General features: G+C 37.5%; 1 protein-coding gene across 1 annotated transcript in view; it reads right to left on the bottom strand.

Annotated features, from left to right (window-relative positions):
- Window positions 1–18,367, bottom strand: part of LOC114067869 (disrupted in schizophrenia 1 protein-like) — a 42,296-nt gene extending 23,929 nt beyond the window's left edge. The window contains exon 1 of the mRNA XM_027903577.1: window positions 18,309–18,367. Coding sequence (XP_027759378.1) covers window positions 18,309–18,337 — 29 coding nt within the window. The 5' untranslated portion in view covers window positions 18,338–18,367. The remainder of the gene's footprint in view (window positions 1–18,308) is intronic.
- Between the last annotated feature and the right edge of the window lie 1,038 nt (window positions 18,368–19,405).

The following is a 19,405-nucleotide window of genomic DNA, read 5'->3' as shown; positions in this document are numbered from 1 at the left end:
CTTTTTGAATGAAAATTACTTGAAAGTTGCAAATAGCTGACACAGACACACATACCAAATGATTATTAAAAATTGTGCTGACCCCAGCACGCAAAAAACTTTAGCTTTTACATCAGGTGTAAAATTAAACTCAATTGAATTCCAAAGTTTGGTTTATTCATGTTCAATTCATGCTAAAAGTACATTTGCAGTCTCCATGAAGCCTCCATTGTGGCTGTACTGAACACAGTGAGATTTTTCAGGTATGCAACTTTTCAAAATGATGGATCAAGTCTGGATCAGATTTTATATTATTCCTTTACTTACAAATATTTTATGATATATCAGCCTCTAGGTTTTATGCACCTGTTTCTCAGGACAACCTTTAAGTTTCAAACAAGCAAGAGCTAGGATACAGATGAAGACATTCAAAGGAACACAGTGAACATGGCATGTTATTTACAATGCAATAGTTTAATTAGTTACACAAGCAACTAATTATTCTAATTGGTGTCAAGAATACTTAGGTATCACAGCGGTATCACATTTTAAGGATTTGGATGAGGCCAATGAAACATGTCATCAGATATACAAGATCTCCATCCCTCCATAAAGGACTCACATAAGAAAGACAAGAGATGCCAGTAGAAGAACACAATGGGCAAGTGATTGACACCAATGTGGTTTAACATCTGCAGACAAAATGTCAGTCTTTTGATACTAAAAGAAAAAAAAAAAAGTAAAAGATTGTGAGCAGTCCTGATATTGGAGGCTACGAATTAGACTTGATGGGACAGAACAGAGGGAGTCAATGGAGAAAAACAAAGTGAAATGAACAAAAGACAGAAATGCTGACTTTGAATGAATGAGAGCAGGGCAAGGGGCAAGACTGCTTTTGTCAAGTCACGGCCAGGGAAATGGATGTCAAAGTAAGTGAGATGCAAGACTCAACATGAGTAATTTTTTAGCTGCATGGATAGCTGCGACAGGTCTTATCTCAAGGATACTGTGCAGAGAGAATGTACAAGAGCAGGCCTAAGCTGACTTGAAGAATGGCTAAAACATCCACAGTAACAAAAAATACACAGCAGAAAGAATTCTGTATTAAGTCAAGTTGATGATGATGAAAGAGCTGTCAAAGAACAGAGCTGTTTATGGACAGGAGGAAATTAATATGGAACAGAGAGATTTATCCTTGAGTTTTCTTCATAAAGTGGCAATTGACATTGTAATTGCCCCCTGCTTTCACCAAGTCCCACGCAGTTTTCTAAGAAGAGCCATAAGAGACCTGAGGGTAAAAGGAAACTAGGGGATATCTTCAATCTACTTATGATGTTGGGTGAAATTCATGTCTAGAGACATATCCAGCAAGGATTCTCTCTTTCTTGAAGTCCAAAGAACATTGCTCCTCTGTCTTTTTCACAAGATTCTGGGAGATATCAGTGGGGGCTCTCTCTATGGCTCTCAGCACAACATTATTCTAAAGCTATTTATAGTGCAAACTGGAACTAAAAGAACATGACTTTTCTATTGAGGGCTCTGTATATATACAAAAGGCACATTCAGTTCCTGAACATTATAGTCTAAATGAAAACATGCCCATATAAAAATAGTCAAAAGATTTTATATTAAACCCTAAGGAAAAAAAAAAGACCAAACCAAAACAGAATAAAGTCTCCCAAAACATCCTCAAAAGCAAATTGGAATCAACACAGGAAGATGTCACTACTCGTAAATCTCATCACCTACAGTTTTCAGGAATGTCCCTTAGTGAGTGAATTGTTAAAAGTGGTTTGTAACACTGTGAGGTCAGCACTGTGTGTTGATAAGATGATGTTGCTTATTTTAAGGGAAATCCGCGTAAGAACGCACACATTGAAAGCCAGGAGAGTGAGATTGAAGCTAAAAGGTTATATAGTAAGACATCTATTTAGAAAATGCATAATCAAAAACTGACTTAAGAGGTGAGATTAGCCATCACTAAGAAGGGATACCCTAGACAACCTCCTTCTAACAGGTGAGCCACAATAAGTGTGAATTCAGGAAACCATGTACTTACCTTTTCCCAGTACATGGCACATATATTTACTCTACATTCACTGACCCTAAAGGCAGTTTTCTCCAACAAACAAACAAACAAACAAAATGCAAATGAAGTGCAACAAAAATAGTCAGGCAAAAGAACAGGGATTTTCATTATGACAATTAAAATGATTGGAAAGTTTTGAGGCTTGGAGAAAATCACAATATGAATCAAAAGACTTTGTTCTATATTCCCATTCTTTATTGAACTATTGTACACACTAAAGAAAGTTTCTCTATATTTTAGTCACTCACTTCTATTTATATTTTTCACCAGAGGGAAGGAATGAGCTCTTCTTACTAAACATTTAGTTATGTCTTTGTTGCCTTTCTTAAGGCAATAGCCACACAGTGAACAAGAAAGGCAAGCAAAAGAAAGTATTCAGTAATAATAAGCTCTCAGCTTGTTATGATGAACTTAAAAAAGAGAAGAAGGTGTAGGAAAAGGACAAAGAAAACCTGGACTCTGCACAAACAGCAAAACATTTTTTTCTCTTGGCCAGCACGCTAGAAAGTCACCTTTCCTAAACATCGGAAATCAACACTTTTTTTTTTTTTTCCTTCTTGTGAGTCTCTCTAATCCTATAAACACCTTCAATATAACCTCAATTTCACAATTCAATTCCTTGGATTGTGGCTTTCCTCTCCATTCTCCTCGGGAGCCGAAAATCTCATGAATTGACTTCATATCATTCCAATCACATGATTGTCCCCCAGTGAGGGAGACATTTTTCCTACTCCCTTATTTCAAAGCTCACTGATAACACTCGTTTGCTGCTCAGCACTATTGTCGCACTTCTCCAGAAGAAGACAAAACTTGCTCCCAGAAGCATATTCCACATATTCCCTGTCAGATGACAACCCACTCCATCATCTACCTTGAAGACTAGCTAAAACTCCCAGGCAAAGTCTGAAGCTAGCAGTACTTTTCTCTGGCATAAGCAATTTGCTCCTCTGACCTTGCCTTCATCCTTATAAAACATACAATATCCAGAAAACAACAAGTAGCTGACCCTCTTAAAATGTGATGTTTTGCCTAGTAGAGAATATTCTGAACCAGAATCACTAAAAATCAAGAAAGCAATCCTCACAATCCCCATCTAGCTTCTAGACTTTCACATCTTCAACACCTGAAAAATTTGCTCTGGGCTGACTTTTCTAATATCTATTTTTTTAGGTACAAACAAGTTCTCTGCATAACAGTCCCATTCAAAAGACATCCAGTGCACCGAGACAGGACATGACAGTGCAGCACAGAGGTGTGGACACAACTTTCATGCAGTTGGAAGAATGGGTGATAGCAATGGCTCTGCTTTCTACAGCATCCCACAGGTAGAGGCAAATGTGCAGGAAGGGGTAGATTTGAGGAAAAAGATGAGCTGAGCCCCAAAACCAGCCCTCAGTGTAGTGGTTATGGCATCTACATCTCCTCAGGCATATAGCAGCACAGGGTACATCTGGAGGTGCAGCAGACAGAGTTCCTGGAGCCAGGTATCCTGTGTCTTTATTTAGTGATCCAAACTCTACAGTATTGCTACAGAACCCCCACCATAGTCTTTTAAGTTATGTTGGGATTAGGAGCTCCCACTCGTTGGCTTTGTGAGCCAGAAGAGCAACAGTTCAGTTACCTCCTTGCTCACATCTGCCAAAATTCAAACAAGTCCTAGTGTAGAACTACAAACACATTCAGACACCTGGTCACCTGAGATATTTACCAGTATGGTCACTCAGCCCAGTACAAAAAACACCTAAAAAATGGAACTGAAGTGCAACAACATGTATGTTGGAAAGAAAAATGCCATGCTGAAACACAGCCACTCAAACACTGCGCAGTCTCCTTCAGACTACTGCTGCCTGCTACACAGACCTTGCTTGTATCACATCTCTCCTTGCCCATATTTGGACTTTCACTCCAGGAAAGGTGTACTTTTACAGGTCCTGTCCTCAGGGACAAACCTTACAGGTCTTTACACTCCTTTCAGTTGAAAGCTTAACCCTTTTCTTCACTGCCTTTATTTTCTCCCCATTTCTGTTCTGTTGCCCAGCAGGTAACACTGCCATTTTATTCCTTGTGGAAGCTCCAGGTAGCGTCTTTAAAGACATTTTATACATATGCATAATGAGGCTACACCACCAACTCTATAAATTGTATAATTAAGAAAAAAAGGGTAAACACATTCTATTATGATGGATTCTAGGATTCCTAAGGAATTTTCTCAGACCTGGCAAGAGCTATTAACCCTTCCAACTCAGCACATTATGTGATTATGTGAATCTGAACGGCCTTTATATGTTTTAAAAGATTAATTCCCCTCAAGACATTCAGAATTTTTCACAGAAAGATGCTAATAATAACAAATAAGAAATCTTTAATGTAAAAATACATGGCCCCTCACAGTGATCTCAGTAAACAGAAAAGCATAAATATCTGACAGTATTTTCTGCCAAACGTTTTTTTAAAAAATTAAGTTTATCAGCTACACTCATTATCCACATTTTTTCCACTCAGTATAACATTACTTACTGCATCCACCATACTGAAAGATCAGCATCCAAACTGAAACCTAAAAGCAGTCTGCTAAGAATTATGACATCTTTCTCTTGCCCCTAAAAAACCCCTTATACAACATCTTAAGGACAGAACTACCACCTTGTATTTTACATGAAATGTACATATTTTATGTCTGCTTTTTCTTTCCTGAAAGGCCTGTTCAACACAAAGAGGAAGAACAATTTTTCTAGCAAAAACCAACATTTGATTAGTGTTATTAAAAAAACAAGATACCACACAATACCGAACAATATTTTTGTTGTTTTCTCTTCAGTCCTCAAGCCATTTATTTTACCTGGAACTTTAATCATGGCCTGTCATCTTTCTAACAATATTCAATGTCATTGTGTTATACTTAAATTATCTCCACTGGAAACACAAAATGATAGACTGCTGCAGCTGATGGTTTTCACTTTGATTCTTAACACAGGGTGGATACAAGAATGGGATCAACATGTCAAACACAGGAAATGCAGTAATTTACAAGGGAAGAAGGAAGGCATCTTGTAGTGAGAATTTACTATTCAATTTTGTCCCTGTATTTACTGTACAGTTGATTTTTACTATACTACTTAATCTATAATATAAAATTTACTACCTGCTTTCAGGGCTATTTATTTCTCTTTAACAAAAGGAATGGTCCTCTGCCCCTAACTGCAGTGAAACATTTATGACAAATAATCTATTCTAAGAGTAAAAAACTTAACTTTGATAGATGAGGAGAAAGCTACCTGGGAATTCCTCTTATTAAGCAGTCCACAAAAAGCCAGCTTGTCAACCCTAGTTTGTCCCCCACCTCGTTCATAATCTGATAAAGCACCTTCAAATTTGGTACTAACTCTGGTAACTCAGTCTGCATCCTGCTTGCCTTTGGCTCCTGCAATAACAGAAAAGCTCCACATAGTCACTAATTTTGGCTGGATCGAAATAGCTCTGAAATTAGATTTTTTTTTTCTGCACTATTTTATCCCAAATCAGATTTAAAGGAGAGGCATGAATTGGGCCACAGTTTTGGAAAACATGCATCTCAGGATCTACATATTCATCTAAGCTCTGTTCAGCTGAGCTGCTACACTTTCTCGATACTTTTTCTCAATACTTTCTGAAGTTTGAACTCCACAAAGGATTCAACTTCTAGTGAATTCTTCTGAAACTGAAGTAATTCAGTGTCTTTCAAAGTCAAAACCAGTTCCAACCCAAGAAAATAATTTGTTTCCAAAGGAATGCCACAGGAAGAAAGCACAGCATTTGCACTGAGGTCACATTCTCAGCTGCCACACATGCACACTACTGCAATAGCAGCAAAGGCTATTTATACCAAGAGAAGAACACGATATTGCAAAGCAATTAGAATAATGAGCCTGATCTCTTATTGCTTATTACAGTCTCTGGCCACAAGTGTTAGGAAGCACAGCGAAGGAATTTACAATTCCCCTATTATTTCTATTCGCCTCTGTTTTATGATATAAAATTAAACAGTTTCTAATATATTTTTCTCTCTCTGAGATGATGAGAGATTTAGACTTTCAGTGTCAAGTGAATTTGGGAATGTGAATCTCTCTTTGTACTACTGACTGAACAGAAATTAAGCATACATAACAATTAAAAACAACAGGGCAAAAAATTGCCCTTTTAGAAGAGATACAGTTGGGACAGATATATTGTCATCATGTGAGAATGTACTTTGAAATTCAACTTTTTTAACCAGGAAGACACACCTGGAAAAATGAGAGTGTTGGCCAAATACTGATGTCAATACTGTGCTTACAGAGTTCGTCTGAAATATCCAAGGGCACCTCTGCTGTAGTCATGCAGGGTCCTCTAAGTTCAGGAGCCAAATCCTGTTGTGGATCAAAAAGAGCAAGGAAGGAAGGGCAAGGTCTACAGATCTTGCCTGGTTGGACCTGTTGGCTACACTGAATCCTGCATGGCTGCAGACAGCGTATTTAAAATTGCTGGGTCCTGTGTGTCTACCCAGACTGGCACAGTACACTCCCAGCAGTAAATACATTAAGTAATGAGAGTTTACAAATGCTAGGAGGAAAGACTGTCCCAGTAGCATGGAAGATAAGGCCATCCTTCATCTTCATCCTACATCATGCTATGCAGATGGCAATACTTTATTTCTTTTCTACTTCTTTAATGATCATGATGTTTCTATCTAATTGGTCAGCCAGGGCTTTGTGCAAAGTATTATTCAAAGACAGGACAGAAGAATTTAGCAGCACTGCTGGACAGCAGGCAGGTGATTGTCAGGCATCCATCTTCATCTCCCTTGATTGCTCTATGCCCATTACTACTGTTGATGGCAATCCTGCTCAAGAGAGATGACAAAGCCTCTGAAAAATACACAAATTGAGTTTGAATCTTGTCTTCGGGGACACATTCAGTAGCAGTAGAAAAATACACATAATTTTCTTGCCAAGTTCAGAAGGGAGCAGCTCTTTCTCACTACACATATTCACCTACAAGCAACCACCAAGAGGACCTGGTAAGAGAACAGAAGCTTAATACCGTGGATCAGAAATGGCAAACAGTTTTGCGCATCTCTCCCTCCCCTCACACATCTTCACAGATAAGACAGATTGAGGTTTGCATGAAATCAGCTTACAGAGAAGCCAACGGCAGGGCAGAGCTGGGCAAGGCACAGGTGATGCTGAAGGGCAAAGAGAAGTACTTTGAAAAGTTTACAGTCATTTTTCTCGGTAAGACTGGGAAAAGTCCCATGAAATTACTGGAAACAGTCTGCTGTGTAAGTGGATATGTTTTCATCAGCTTCTCAGTCCCCAGTTTTTAGACTGCCTCTCACCTGACGCTATGCTCTTACACTCCTGAACACCTGCCTGCTCATGGGAAGCAGTGAATTAACTCCTTGTTTTGCTCTGCTTGCATACACAGCTTTTACTTTCCCTATTAAACTGTCTCCTATCTCAAACCATGAGTTTTCTCACTTTTACCCTTCCGATTTTCTCCCCAATCCCACTGGTGGGGAAGTGAGCGAGTGGCTGTGTGGGGCTTGGTGACTGGCTGGGGTTACATCACAAGGCTGTGACATGAATTAATTCCAGCCATGTTGCACTCCATAGCTTTACAGGCATGACTGACCAGCACCAGAACAATGCAGTGTAAGAAAAAGACATACAGAAAAAAAACAAAATCCTAACAAAACACACAACTACTAGCCAGCTGCAGAGGCTGTGAACTTTCATCACGTTTCCTTTTTAAACAAGGGCAGTACTTAATGTTTTTAGAAGGCTCAGCCTTCTCCTCTGATGATTTTTGCTATGCTAAGAATAAAATGAATGGAAGACAAAGAGCCTGGAGGGAAGGAGGGGGGGTGGGCAAGCTTTTCCCTGAATAAGCAGCAAAATCCTCTGTCACCTTTTCTTTGACAATGCTGCACACTAACTACTGAAGTTAATTCAGTAACTTGGAAAAAGCCCTGGATGAAATCTGAATTAATATGGACAGAGAGTAAGTAAAAGCTGTTCAACCATGTGCTTTGCTTTTTCTAAAGCTCTGAGGCACTGGAAAGTGGCCTCCAACCTGACCTTTTTTTTTTTTTTTCTTTTTTCCCCTCTAAAATGATCTAGTTTCAATGCTGACAATAGCTAAAAAGAACAGAGCTTTCTGTTACTTTTCATAAAACTGTACACTCATGTGCCACAGTTCCCTTACCTCCCAATTAAAAATCAGTATTTGTGACCCAGCACCTCCAAACAGGCAAAAAGCCAAAAAAAGGGAAAGACAAAAAAACCCCTAACAATAGCAATTTCTAAGTTTGTAATTCTTACGCCCTTCTTCACTTCTTACTATCCCATATATAAGCCAAACAGTCATTAAAAAATGTACAGTGCACAAAATATACCACATACACATTGGTGCAGTACAAGGACTTAAAGTGTAAAAGTAAATTTTGCATTGTCCCCTCCTCCACTATGTTTCCCACACTACTGTTGGACCAAAAAGCCTTCCTATCTCATCCTCCCTTTCTGCAAAAATCTCCCTCTACACTTTAAACCAGTGGATGTTCCCCCAAGAATTTAAACAAATTTCTCCTTCCTTTGTATCAAGAATTCATTTTATCACTGCAGATTCTCAACATTTTTGCCACTGCCACAAAAGACATGGTGTGTTTGATCAATGCTGTTATATTGTGGAGGCCACAAAGGAAAGCAGCAGAACTTTTTTTTCTTTTGGTTGGTTTTTGTTTCATTTTAATGGATTTTTTTAGAGTATTTTCTCACTTGGTGGAAGAAGCAGATTGCATTCTTTGCCCTCCTCCATTTTTACTGCTTGTGCAATGTACATTTCATGGGTATAAATATTAGTTCGGCCAGTGCTGAAAATACAAGTTACAGGCTGGGAATCAAGAGTTCTATCCTGGCATGAGACATAAATTTATCAAAGGATCTCCACATGCACCAAAGGATCTAGTACATGGCACCAGATAACACTGAATATAAAATGCACATTACGCTGTAGAAACATGACTACAAACTCTAATCTCCTGCACTTCTAGAGATGATTTTCTTTTCTACCTCCTGTGGGCATTAGATACACTTTCCACAACCAGAAACAAAAGGAATAGTTCTCCTCTAGACTCAATCTAGGCTAATCCATTTCTGTAAAGCAATACCATCAAATTTCTTCTGACATTATTTACATTTACTAAAAGCTTCTAAGACACTACTCTGTCAGGACACTGCAAACATTTCCAAGTAAGTGACCGTGAAGACAATAAGAATATTTAATGAGAATTTGCACTGTGGTTTGAAAAGTAACCTGATGTTTTCTAAAGGTGAGAACAGGTTTTCTGCCAATCAAATATTTTATTGTATTTCTACTATCCAACATCCCCTATCTCCATGATACACAAAGGAGATATGCAAAAAGAGGTGTCCTATAAAGTTGGAAAAAAACCACAAAGGTTAGAATAAAACACACAAAACAGAAATGAGACAAGTCCAATGAAGGGAGACAGAGGAGACACAATAAAGGGAAGAGCAGGAAGAGAATCAGAAAGCTCCTTTTCTCATATTGCTGACTTCAAGACAAAGTAATTAATGAACAGCAAATGAGAAGGCACACAAACATTTAAAGCAGAGGGGGAAAACAGAGCAAGAAAGAAGTCTTAAGTTTTTCTTCTCTGTTAACTGAATTCATCACTGTGAAAATGAAGTTTTCAGAACTATTAAAAAAAAGGGATGTATCTCTCAAATAAGTCTGGGTCAATACAGCAACCAAAAAAATCACCTGTAATTTAATAACTCACACACTTAGCAGTTTGCTTTTCATTATTCACAGCTCCTTTTATTCACGAGTATTTGGGACAAGTTACCTTCCCTTACTACAATACCAACAGATCAATGGAATCTTGCCAAAATTTCCCCTCCTCCACAGAAATCTCTTTAAAATGCTTTTATTCACAAGTTCCTATGTTCTTGTTACCAGTTACATGGCTGAAGTGATAATCCTTCAATTCATAGTACCATAACCTTTCCACAGCAAGGTGGAGTTGCTGTTTTCAGGCTGGAAAAGAGTATCAGGAAAACATGAGCCTCTAAGAAAAAAATAATCCTATTTTCATAACATCATCTCTCACATAGACTGAAAAATAAGGTTACTGAAACAATGCAAATGTCCTCACAACAAGGAGGACTGATTCTCCAAAGTAAAGTGTTTGATCATTCCCATGAGGGTTTGGTGACACTGCACTGTTTTTTTCAACGTTACCGAAACCCAACAAGTTATTTGGTGGTGCTGGTGTTTGAAAGCTTTTTGAGTACCCAATCAGTATGATAAAACCACTTATTATGTTTTTGGTTTTTTTTACTCTAAAGAACAGCAAACCGCGGTTTAAGAAGAATGCCTTCAGATGTCAGAGAAGTGCACGAAGATTTCTTCCAAATTTACAAATCTGGCAAGTTATGTACCATATTCACTTTCAGCAGCAAAAGCTTCTAACTATGTTTCCAATTTTCAGTACTTAAGTGAATCACACCAGGCCTAGTCCTGCAGTGCTTTCTTGCAAGGGCAGGCAACACAAATGATTTCACTGCCATCCAAGGGCATTTTTCCAGGGAGATAAGGACCATTCATAAATAACAGCTCAAAGTCATGAGCAAACAACACATTTTGGGAAACTACCCCTATATAATCGATGTTACATTATAAAACATAAATATCCCATACAGACAGGAACAGTAGAGAAAGAGTTATGCATCTGCAAGGAGACATAGTTTTTTCTATGTGCTCTAAGACAACTAAGACCATCAGCAGTGTGAAATATTGTCCTTTCAGTGTGCAGTGTCCCTATTAAGCATTCCTAGCCAGCTTAGAACACAAAAAAATTTCTGAAACTTAGTATATAAAGGAGACTTGAGATATGTGGTATGTAAGCTAAAAGAATAAATAATAAGAGAATAGCTTTTAAGACTGTTTATTTTCATATAAACTGGAATGTGATATTGTGGCATTTAATCCTGACTCATCCTCTTAGGGCATGGGACTCTCAGAACACCAGATGTCTTGTCTGATGGGACAGATCTCAGTGAAGATGACATCTTCAAATGCACTAAAAACACTGCCTGCACGAGAACACCTTGTTTCTGATAGAGAATGCATGCATGCCCTAGCAGTCTGAGCAGCCAGGTTGCAGCCACATTTCTTCTGAATTAATCAAATAACATTTGACTGAAACCCTTAAAAATACAAACTTAGAGATGAGCTCAGGTAGAACAGACAGGTAGAACACGGCTCTATTTCTGCTTCTTCAGTAGATGCACGTTGTCCTAACCACACACAGTCATCTTCACACCTCAGTGAACAACGAACCATGAAGATGAACACAACTATCAGAGTAAGATTCCATGTCCTTTTCCATACTGTGTATCCATGACTCAGAGAAAAGGCACCCAAAAAAAAAAAAAAAAAAAAAAAAAAAAAAAAAAAAAAAAAAAAAAAAAAAAAAAAAAAAAAAAAAAAAAAAAAAAAAAAAAAAAAAAAAAAAAAAAAAAAAAAAAAAAGAGAGAAGCCAACACAAAGAGTGAAAAACAGTCAATTAAAGAAGAAAGGTTTTCACACATTTGCAAAGCTACCAGGTGCTTTATCATTCAATAATGTACAGTCATTGCAGTATTGCATCTTACTACACTTATCTGTTTCCTCTTTCTTGCAGAATAGCACAGAAAATAGCTCAGTAAAATACCTTTGTGTAATTGTCACCAGTTATTTTGGAATGATATTATTCCTCCAAAATAATTTCATGATTCCTATCTGGGAATTAGGAAAAGGCACTTAAAAGCCCTGTTTTTGTGATGAATGGAAGTCACAGCATAATCTTTTGAGGCCCAGAGAACAGTACAATCACATTAAATTCCCTCAGCTCAAGAAATGTCATCTTTACATCAGCTGGTATAAAAAAATTGTTTCCAACCTGAGGCAGTTATGATAAGGGATTTAGAAATCATCACCATGTGGGCCATGAGATATAAAGGAATGCATCAATGCATATAAAGTGTCTGCTGCTCACAATTTCAGAGCTAATGTTCTCACAGCTGTGTATGACTTAAGACCAGCTGGGAAGAAGAAAGGGACTAAGTGAGTCACTAGTATTTTGTCTAACCTGCATTTAACACGCCACCGGCAGAACTGCTGGTAAGCAAAATAAAATCAGATCATTATCCAGCCAGGGATGGGGCTTACGGTCCCTTGGAAGCACAATAGAAAACACACAGTCTTGGGGAGAGGCAGGCAAAGATGGCATTTCAGTCCTGTCTGTGCACTCCTGAGGTCTTACCAGCAGCTGAAACAGCCCTCAGTGAAACTGAGGTGGGTCATGGGTTACACAAAATTGCCAAGGGCCATCTGGCACTCCCAAGCACACCTGCGCTGCTGCATGTACAAGAGGCAAAAGCTTTCAGAAAGTCTTACTCAGCAGCCTTAGCAGTTCTCCTATGACAGGCATCAGGGTTTCTATAACATGACATACAGGGCACTAACAGCTCAAGATGAAATCTTACCCTTACAGAAGATAAGTGTCTGTAGATGGCCAAAAAGGGGCTTTGTCATGAAAATGCTCAGTATTTGCAAGCTTGTGCTTGTAGGCTCGGCTACCCCAGGCTGCTCTTCAACAGCACAGTGTCAGACTTCAAACAGAACTCTGAGTGGGTGCAGGAGGCTAACAAGCTCCAGCTGGATGCAGGGACCTCACCTCACTGCAGAAAATCATTGCAGTCTTGAGAAAGGTTTAAATCCCTAATTGCTTAATTAACAAAGAAGTCAGCTCCTTCTGGGGTTTCTTCTGCCTCAGGGTGCAGTTCTCCATGACAGGTCTTGCTCTTGCATTCTGAGTACCTGTAGAAGGACAGACGATAGTCCCAAGATCTTTGGTCTCTCCTGATGTTCTATTTGTTCTCTGTGTTTTTCCCCCAAGATGTATTTTCAGTTATCAGATGCTCCTTCACAATATATCATATTTAACAATAATTGCTTAGGCCATGGGTCAGGTATAATGTTTCATGTTAGCATACAATGTCACTCAGGAAATATTTGGTATGCCAAATAAAACCAGTTCTTAGGGCAAATATCAAATAATTTACAGCATACAAAAAAAATATCTTCAGGTGACACTCTCTTCTAACAATTTCACCATGTTTATTCCATCTGCTTAAGAGGGCAATCTTTCACAGATTATCAGTTTCTAATAAATTTCACAGAGGCATTGAATTCCAAATATGTTTCTGTGGATATATAGCAGGTGGACACTTGAAAATAAAAGCATTGTTATTTCAACCTAAATCTCATTAAGCTCATTTGCGCCATTAATTTAACCTTAGTTGTCTTCAGTATAGAAAAATCTAAGACTTCTTTCTCTCTACTATTACAAGAAGAGCACAGCAGTGTCTCCAAAGGCAAGACTGAGCTGAAACAACCAGTCATTTTAGTGTATGTTTCAGCAATGTAACTGAATTCCTGTTTTTGCACAGCACTTTATAAGATAACCACATTTACTGTAGAACATTTACCAGCTTCTGCAAGGGCAAGGGTCTGAGAGATTTTTAAAAATTTTTATCTTGTTCTACACATTTGTTTTCATTTCTCGAGCTATTGCACACAGTTCTTACACAGATCAATCTTTCTATGCACACACATTCTCACAACCCCCTCTGCAATGGAAGGGAATCAAACTAAAGCTAGGACAGAGATTTAATGAGATACAGGGCGCACGTAATATGTGACAGATGCACAATGGCTCGTGTCACATGACCTACATTGAGATACATAAGAGCTAGCAAATAACTCCGAAGATGATGACTTTTCATGCAGAAATACATATCAAAGGTTTTTTCTTCATTTAAAAGGCAGGCAATTTTATTTGTATCTTCAAAAACAAATGAATACTTTGAAACCCCAAGTCTGGACTTGGATTCCAACATCTAAACAAACATATCTGCATTGATTTAAAAGGTGTTTATTGGTACCCCACACGTTTTTCAATATCTGACCACTTTTATCTAAGTTTTGATTTAGGAGACAGCATTTAATCACATAATCCCAACCCAAATCTCCTTTTACAGCTTTATAGCACTCTTTCCTAGGCACAATTCACGACTCGCAATCATTTACATGACTTAACCTCACTTATGGCAGAACTTCATGGTTCCTGAAAGAGTTGGACGGTTGAAGCTCACTTTACTCATGGTAATGATATAAAGCACCAGCAGAGCCTTCACTTGGTGTGGAAAGAAGCAAGATAAAAAAAATACACTTTCTGTGACAGAAAAAGGGTCCCACAAGAAGATACTCCACTGAATTTTTATGAGCTAGATCAGACTACTACGGTAGACTTCTCCTGTACGATCCCTCTTAAATAGCTCAAGTGATGGGCTGAAGTTATCTAAGCAAAACTTCTTGCCCTTCAGATATTCATACAGACAGGTGTCTCTGCTGAACACACTTTCATTACCCTAATTCTGACTACTTTTGCACATCTCCAGTTTACTAACAAAAGGTCAATGATTTGCAAGGTCTACCTTGGAAGTGATGGCAATGGTATTTACATTCTCAAAAGAGCAGCTAGTGATTTAATGTATAAATATGAGGAGTGGCTTGATATATATTAGTGACTGGGAAAGAGACAGCCAGCAGCATTAATTACAAAACATACTATTTATTTATTTTTTTCATCAAGGATACTGTCCTCAACAACAGTCAATTCACTGCTCAGAATATAACCTGTATTTTAAAACGAAAAAACAATGTCAAGTAACCTCTGTACTTAGTGGGGATTTTGCCTTCTTTGGGGCAAAACTATTAGATACTGAATATGTTTCGGGGGTTTTTTGTCAACGCATATTTTCCCTTTTTTTTCCTTTAGGTGCAAGGCTATCAGAAGAGTAGTACTCCTGATCAAACATATTCTATTAAGCTATTTGATAACATGCACTTTGTAGGCTGCAGTCAAAAGTATTGCCTTTGTTTTAAAAACCAACCAACCAAAAAAAAAAAAAAAAAAAAAAAAAAAAAAAAAAAAAAAAAAAAAAACAAACGAAAAAACAACCCCCCAACCAAAATAAACAAAAGAGAAAAGAGGTGGTGGGGGGAATTAACTGATAAAATTGATTTTTTTTAAACTCAAATCTTCATTAAAGCTGTTTTGGTCTGAGTTTTCTTCACTAATTTTCTTCTGTTGCAAATGTGGTGAAAAATTACATTTCTAAGAGTTCTACTTTACTCTGAAGCTCTATTTTAAATTGAAGGGTTCTGAATCCAGGCTGTTTCTATTTGAAACATTACCTAGCAAAATGATATGTCTCATCTGGAGAAAAGCTTTAGAGGCTTATTTGAATTCATGCTACCCAGACTTGATCCTCTTTTGGTTTCAAGAGCATCCCCAAAGGTGCATCCACGAGCCAGATGCAAATTCTACCGATGTCTAAAATGCAAACTTAAAACTTATACCTTAAACTTTCCTTAGGGACTCTTTCTTTAGTTTACGATATATATGAAGGAGTAATCTGAGCAGATATAGAGAGGCCAGAAAAAGATAAAGACCCTCAAGTTACTTCTCTAAATGAGAGTGGGGGGAGACAAGGGGTGGGGAAGCCTCTTGGGCTCTTGTTTAGTTTTTGGGTTTTTTTTAATTCAAGCTATAAAGCAGGTGTAGTTAATTACTTAAAGACCCAGAAACCCTTAAAAAACAAATATCTAAATCACCTTATTAGCATAAATATATTTATTTTTCAAGACATAGTATCTTAGAGACTTCTTTGTGATAAAAACATTACAGATTTTCTCTTTCCACCAATATTAAAATAAATTTGTAGCCCTTAATTACTTAAGATGAACTATTTTTAGACTAATACCATTTGCACATATTGAAAAACACGTTCAGAACTGAATCTTCACCATCTGGAACCTTGGCCAGCACTGTGTTGAGCTTTTTGGGGGAGTATTTTGTTGGGTTTATTTGCTAAGTTTTAGAGGGGTTTTGCTAGGGGCGGGGGAAGTGTTTGGTTGGTTGTTTTGTTGTTGTTGTTGGTTTGGGGGGGGGGGTTCATTAGTTGCTTTTTTTTCTTTTTTTTATTCTTAAATTTGGAAGGAGAATCTTGGCAACAACCCAGTAGTCTGTTAGAGAAGCTGGTGGCAAGCTCTGAAGAGCATGTTCAGTGCAGCAGTATAGATACATTTGCATCCTCAGAATAGTCTGGAAAGAACATTTACCTCAACAGCAAAACTTTGAAGCCTGTAGCACAGCTGCAATAGAGAACTTGGACTAAAACAAGCCCAGGTCTACACGGTACAGAGAAAGTCAAACCTTCCCTACAAAAGCAACAAAATACATTACAATACTCGCCAGCTCTTAAATTTGCTAAGACTAGATCAACTACTGTTTTAAACCACTGTTTGGATGCATTAAAAAATGCCTCCAAAATGTAAAGCAGTGCCAAAAAGAGGGTTTAGCTTTTAATCCTTTCCCTGAAATGATACTCGCCACAGAAGCAGGATGAATACCAGTAGTTCAGCATGTAAATTTCTCCCACAAAAAGAAGAGAAGAAAAAAGCATGGTGCAAGCTCATTATCAATACCTTTCAAGACACAAAAAAAGGTGCTGCAATTTAAGAAACTGATGCAGAAAAGTCAAAATAGACAACTCAAAAATATACAACTGTATATATATATATATATAAATATATATATACACAACATAACTAAAGCTAAAAAAACACACAACTGCAAATTCTACCTGATAAGCCCCTAGAAAGAGAAAAAAAATATACAGATTGTCCAAGTATTTAACACTTAAATAGAAATTTACTTCCTCCTGGGAGCCTGATATGTCAATTAAATCCATACAGCCTAGAAGCATCAAAAGATTTCACAGAATTTACTGAATTGGAAGGGACCCACAATGTTCATCAAGTCCACCCCTTAGGCCTGCACAGGACCATCCCCAAGAGTTACACCATGTACCTGAGAGTATTGTCCAAACTAAATAAAGAATATTGTTTTCCAAAAGACAATGCACCTAAAGTCCTTAAGACTTGCCTTAAACTTATGGATTGGAGTATATGGAGTATAAATCTTATTCAGGCAGTCCACAGACACACAGCTTGATCCTCCATCATTTTTTGTTCTGTTCTGAATTACTTTCAAGTTTAAGAGTTGAGCCAAATAAATACTTCTATATTCAAAAGTATGAGTGAGCAAAAAAAAATAAATATATATATAACCCTCTCTTTTAAGAAAAAAAACAGTGAGGGCAACAACTTATTAATTATACCCACTTAGCAGTGGAAATGGAAGTGGTGCTAATTTGGTGAGTTGCATTTTATTAAGTCTCAAACTCCAATGACTACGTATGAAAGCCTTTTTCAATACAAATATAGTTGTTTATAAAGTTTATAAAGTTTATAAAGTTGTTGACAAAGTTTACCAACACAGAAAATTCCATTAGAACAGCACTGTAATATTTGCTAATTGTATTTCAAGGAAGAACCTTAAGTTGGAGGGGGTCACGTAGAGCCCCCTTCACACAGCAAGAGAAGGAAATATAAATGTTAGCATTCATTTTTTAAAAACCCCAAAGCCATAAAAATATGTAAATTCTGTATTGGGATGCAGTTCTTAAAATATCCCTATTGTTGTCTTGGTTTCTATTTGCTTTCTACAATACCCCAAATTGGCATTTTTTCAAAACTGTCAGACAGAGTGTCTTTACTTGTTCAAGATGCCCAGAGTTCTGGTTAGGGACTTATTGGCCCTGCTCAGAATTGGGTTTTGCATAGTAACAAAGGGGTGATTTTTCAACCAGCTGTCACATCCCTAAAACTTTGGGGTTTCTGGGTGCTTATGTGGTCACACCTCTGGTTACAGGACCTGCAGGTCCAGTTGGAATGAGACACAATAACCCCACGCATGGTGCCCATTCTCTGGCTGTACCACCGCTGTCCCAGGGCAGTCCTGTACACTGGAGAACAGTGATTCTTTCTTTTACCTGCACCCATTGCCAGGCTAGCAGCAAAGCTGCTGAACATGATCATGAACAGAGGTCTTAACACATCTGGAATTTCCTACTTTGAACTATTTTTGGTAGTATTCTAATGCAAATTCCCCAACACTTTATGCATATCAATGCTGCATTAACAAGCATTTTTAAGATTTCAAAGTTTTCCATTAGATCATCCTTACCTATGTAGTTTATCCTCTAGAATCTCCATGTACTTCTCAGCATTTTCTTTTACATTGGACACTACAAAATAAAGGTCAAAGTTAGGTAATGAGTTTTGTGGAGGCTTTTTTTTTTAACCAACTCAACTCTTACCCATATATTTTACATATATCAGTTAGGAATAAGAATTCCATTATTCTTTTTCACATTCAAATTACAGTGTGGGTGTCTTCTCCCTTTTTTCTTGAAAGTCTATTGTATCTGTATTACAATAATATATCTAGTAATGAACGCATTAACCTCTTGGTTGACCCAGAAAAATGGTAAGACTAACAAAGGCATAGGTGCTAGAAGTTTCCTCTTAACAAAAAAAAAAAAAAAAAATCATCTCCACAAAAAAAGAAACAGCACCCACGCAGCTAGGTCCTCCTCTTTAGCTTCAGAAGAAGGCACCAAGCCTAATAAATTCATAATAGTCCTTTAAAATGTTATGAATCTTCATATGTTATCAAACTTTTTCTGATAAAACCAAAAAGGTATAGAATGGAAAGAAATACCACTCAAGACCATTATGAAATTAGGGTTGAATTTTTTAGTGGTCTGGTATTTTGGGGGGTTTTGTGTATTTGTTTGTAATTTAATTTTTAATTTAATTTATTTTTTGTGTATTTGCTCAGATCTAGATATTGTCTGTATGAGTCCCTACAACTTCTTCACCCAGAAGAAACTCCAATAGATCATAACACACAATAATAAGGCCATTCTTCTGGATGACCATTGGTATTTATTAATGGTACAAATGGGGAAAAGGTAAACATCCTCCAGGAAAATGGAGGCTTTGAGATAATAACCATTTTCACATTATGATAACTTTTTTCCCCCCTCCCTAACAGCTGCTTGCCAACTTCAAGTTTAGTAGGACTATAAATCAGACGATCTCTTTTAAAGTCTTAAATTATTGTACATCAATTAAATATGTATTTTATACGAAAATGTATCCAATGGAGCATCACTGTTTTTATGGGCAAAACTTGTGACATGGATCAGGTACCCTGTGAATTTACGCACTCATCTCTCCTATCTTCCCCACAATACAATGCCATTGAGCACAGCTTAC

This window comes from Empidonax traillii, unplaced genomic scaffold, assembly GCF_003031625.1.
Source record: "Empidonax traillii isolate 1590-97213 ecotype Southwest subspecies unplaced genomic scaffold, ASM303162v1 scaffold983:size218742, whole genome shotgun sequence".
Classification (NCBI taxonomy): Eukaryota; Metazoa; Chordata; class Aves; order Passeriformes; family Tyrannidae; genus Empidonax; species Empidonax traillii.
The sequence above is the reverse complement of the archived record's forward strand: the minus strand, read 5'-3'. Positions and strand labels throughout refer to the sequence as shown.